Raw genomic sequence first — 2,872 nt, forward strand, 5'->3', positions numbered from 1 at the left:
CAAGCAGTATTACTATGAGAATCGGAAGCTTCAGTTGACTTCGGACTTTCAGGTATCTTCGATGACACCTTTCCTTGAATCGCATCAGACATTCTTTGCGCAGATTGCGGGTTTCTTTGTGGTAGAGGATAGGGTTTTGAGGACTGGCGGTGGTTTGATATTGAAGATGGAGGTTGAGAATTTGTGGGATATTGCTGTTAGCAAGATGTGTTCTGTGTTGGAGGATCAGTTCTCCAGAATGCAGACTGCCAATCATCTCTTGCTCATTAAGGACTATGTGAGCCTTTTGGGAGTGACTCTGCGGAGGTATGGGTACCCGATTGATGCATTGCTAGATGTTTTGAGCAAACACAGGGATAAATATCACGAGCTTCTGTTGTCAGATTGTCGGAAGCAGATTGCTGAGGCACTTGCTGCTGATAAGTTTGAGCAGATGTTGATGAAGAAAGAGTATGAATATTCCATGAATGTGCTTTCTTTCCAAATACAAACTTCGGATATTGTACCTGCTTTTCCTTATGTTGCACCATTTTCGACAACTGTGCCTGATTGTTGCCGCATTGTGCGGTCCTTCATTGAGGATTCTGTGAGTTTCATGTCTTATGGTGGGCAGCTTGAGTTCTATGAAATCGTTAAGAAATATTTAGACAGGCTTTTGACCGAGGTCTTAGATGAAGCTTTGTTAAAGCTTATTAATACATCAGTTAGTGGTGTGCCCCAGGCAATGCAAATGGCAGCAAATATGACTGTATTCGAGCGTGCATGTGATTTCTTCTTTCGCCATGCTGCACAGCTCTCAGGGATTCCATTGAGAATGGTGGAGAGAAGCAGGAGGCAGTTCCCACTTAGGAAAGCTCGAGATGCTGCAGAAGAGACCCTTTCTGGGCTACTTAAAGCCAAGGTTGATGGATTTATGTTGCTTATTGAGAATGTAAATTGGATGGCTGATGAGCCGCCACAGAGTGGAAATGAATATGTAAATGAGGTCATCATTTATTTGGAAATTTTGGTTTCAACTGCTCAACAGATACTGCCAACTCAAGTCCTCAAAAGAGTTCTACAGCAAGTTCTTTCTCACATATCAGAGAAGATAGTTGGGGCTTTAGTTAGTGACTCTGTCAAGAGGTTTAATGTGAATGCTATTATTGGATTTGATGTGGACATCCGGCTTTTAGAACAATTTGCTGATAATCAGGCCTCACTTTTTGCCGATGGAGATGCTGATGAATTGAAGATGGCGCTTGCTGAATCAAGGCAATTGGTTAATTTGCTATTAAGCAATCATCCAGAGAACTTCTTGAATGCAGTGATTAGGGAGAGGAGTTACAATACTTTGGACCATAGGAAAGTAGTGATTGTTTCAGAGAAGTTGAGGGATCCTTCTGATCGGCTCTTTGGAACCTTTGGTAGTCGTGGAGCCAGGCAGAATCCAAAGAAGAAATCTCTGGATACATTGATAAAAAGGCTTAAGGATGTTAGCTGATTAAGCTCAAAGCTGTATGTAAGCTCTTTCCCCTTCCCCTTGTTTCATCTTCTTATTTTGTCTTTAGTCCCATTTTGACTTTGTGAATTATTTGTTATCAACTCATTCATAAAATTATTTGGTTAAGGCCTGCTTATCTTCTCCACTTCTTTTGAGATTTTCAAAGAATTTGTTTGAAATGTATGATCCCAATGTTCAATTTTTGTGTTTGACTAAAATACTCATAAGTACTATCATATTTGTTTTGAATTCTTAATTTGGCTTTCATCAGTAGGTTTGTGAAACCTAAATTGGAACATATTCGTTGTTTTATATTTGGAAAGGCCTGGCTGAGGATTCATGGTCTTGCCAATTGCCAGAGGCTAGTAAATCTCCGAGGCAGCCTCCAAAGGAATATGAATGAGGTGGTTGGGAAATAAGGGGAAAAAATTGGATGATAAACAGCGAACCTTGTCATTATCCATACATCTCCCGTGCCCTCATTTATTACTGAGCTACCAAAAAAAAGGACCACATTCTGTTTTCATCTCTTTAATGTTTACATACTTGCATGGTGCATCTTAGTCCTAAAGTTNNNNGATTAATGCACATATCGTGATCATTGCTTTGACATTTATATCTTTGTTACTCGATGCCAATTTTGATTGTAATGCATTCTTTGACTGTTAACTCAGATTTATGAATATAGCATAAATTCATAATCATTGGTTTGAGCCTTCGTTGGTTGTGAACCTGTGATGAGATTACTTTTTGAATTCTGCTGCCATGGAACATGGATAATGAGACCCCTGCATCCAATAGGAAAAAAGGCCTTACATAGGTATTAGGGTTTAGAATTTCAAGTTGTAAGATGCTCCCCTTGTAATTCACAATGTTTAATAATGTAATTAGTATATCGATCAGTGAGCTAAATCAAAACATTGAAGCTCCAGAGCTTTGGAAGGAAATCAATTCCTAGCAAATTGGGACCCAATATACGACTGTGAGGTGTGATGCAAATCGAATTTCTTACTTCAAATTGAAACCAAACAAAAGGATGGGTTTCTATATATGGATTCCAATTGTTAATGATCAAAGAATTTAAGGGCTAATTGGAGATATCAGGTATGGGCTAGAACTTAGATGTGAAGAGAAGTCCAGGATAAGTGGGCTAATATAGTAATTTCACATGTCTTTATATGCCTGCATCTTTACTTGGTTACATGCTTATATTTGTTATTTGTATCTATTATGTCAACTAAATGGGAATGGATTATCTAATGTTTGGGCAGTCACAAGACCAAGTAATGTGAAGAGAGAAATAGATTATAGACGTATAAACTAGGTAGATGAAGGATTAATCTCATTTCTGACTTATCAAATAACAACTACTGAATATTATTGACAAAT

The 2,872-nt window shown here is 38.4% G+C and overlaps 1 protein-coding gene across 1 annotated transcript in view; it reads left to right on the forward strand.

Annotated features, from left to right (window-relative positions):
* Window positions 1-2,753, forward strand: part of LOC107492475 (exocyst complex component SEC15B) — a 3,768-nt gene extending 1,015 nt beyond the window's left edge. Inside the window, 2 exon segments of the mRNA XM_052263174.1 lie at window positions 1-1,497; window positions 2,387-2,753. The exon segment at window positions 1-1,497 is cut by the window's left edge and continues 12 nt beyond it. Of these exon segments, the coding sequence (XP_052119134.1) occupies window positions 1-1,483 (1,483 nt within the window). The 3' untranslated portion in view covers window positions 1,484-1,497; window positions 2,387-2,753.
* The last annotated feature ends 119 nt before the right edge of the window (window positions 2,754-2,872 follow it).

Source organism: Arachis duranensis, chromosome 6 (assembly GCF_000817695.3).
Source record: "Arachis duranensis cultivar V14167 chromosome 6, aradu.V14167.gnm2.J7QH, whole genome shotgun sequence".
Taxonomy (NCBI): domain Eukaryota; kingdom Viridiplantae; phylum Streptophyta; class Magnoliopsida; order Fabales; family Fabaceae; genus Arachis; species Arachis duranensis.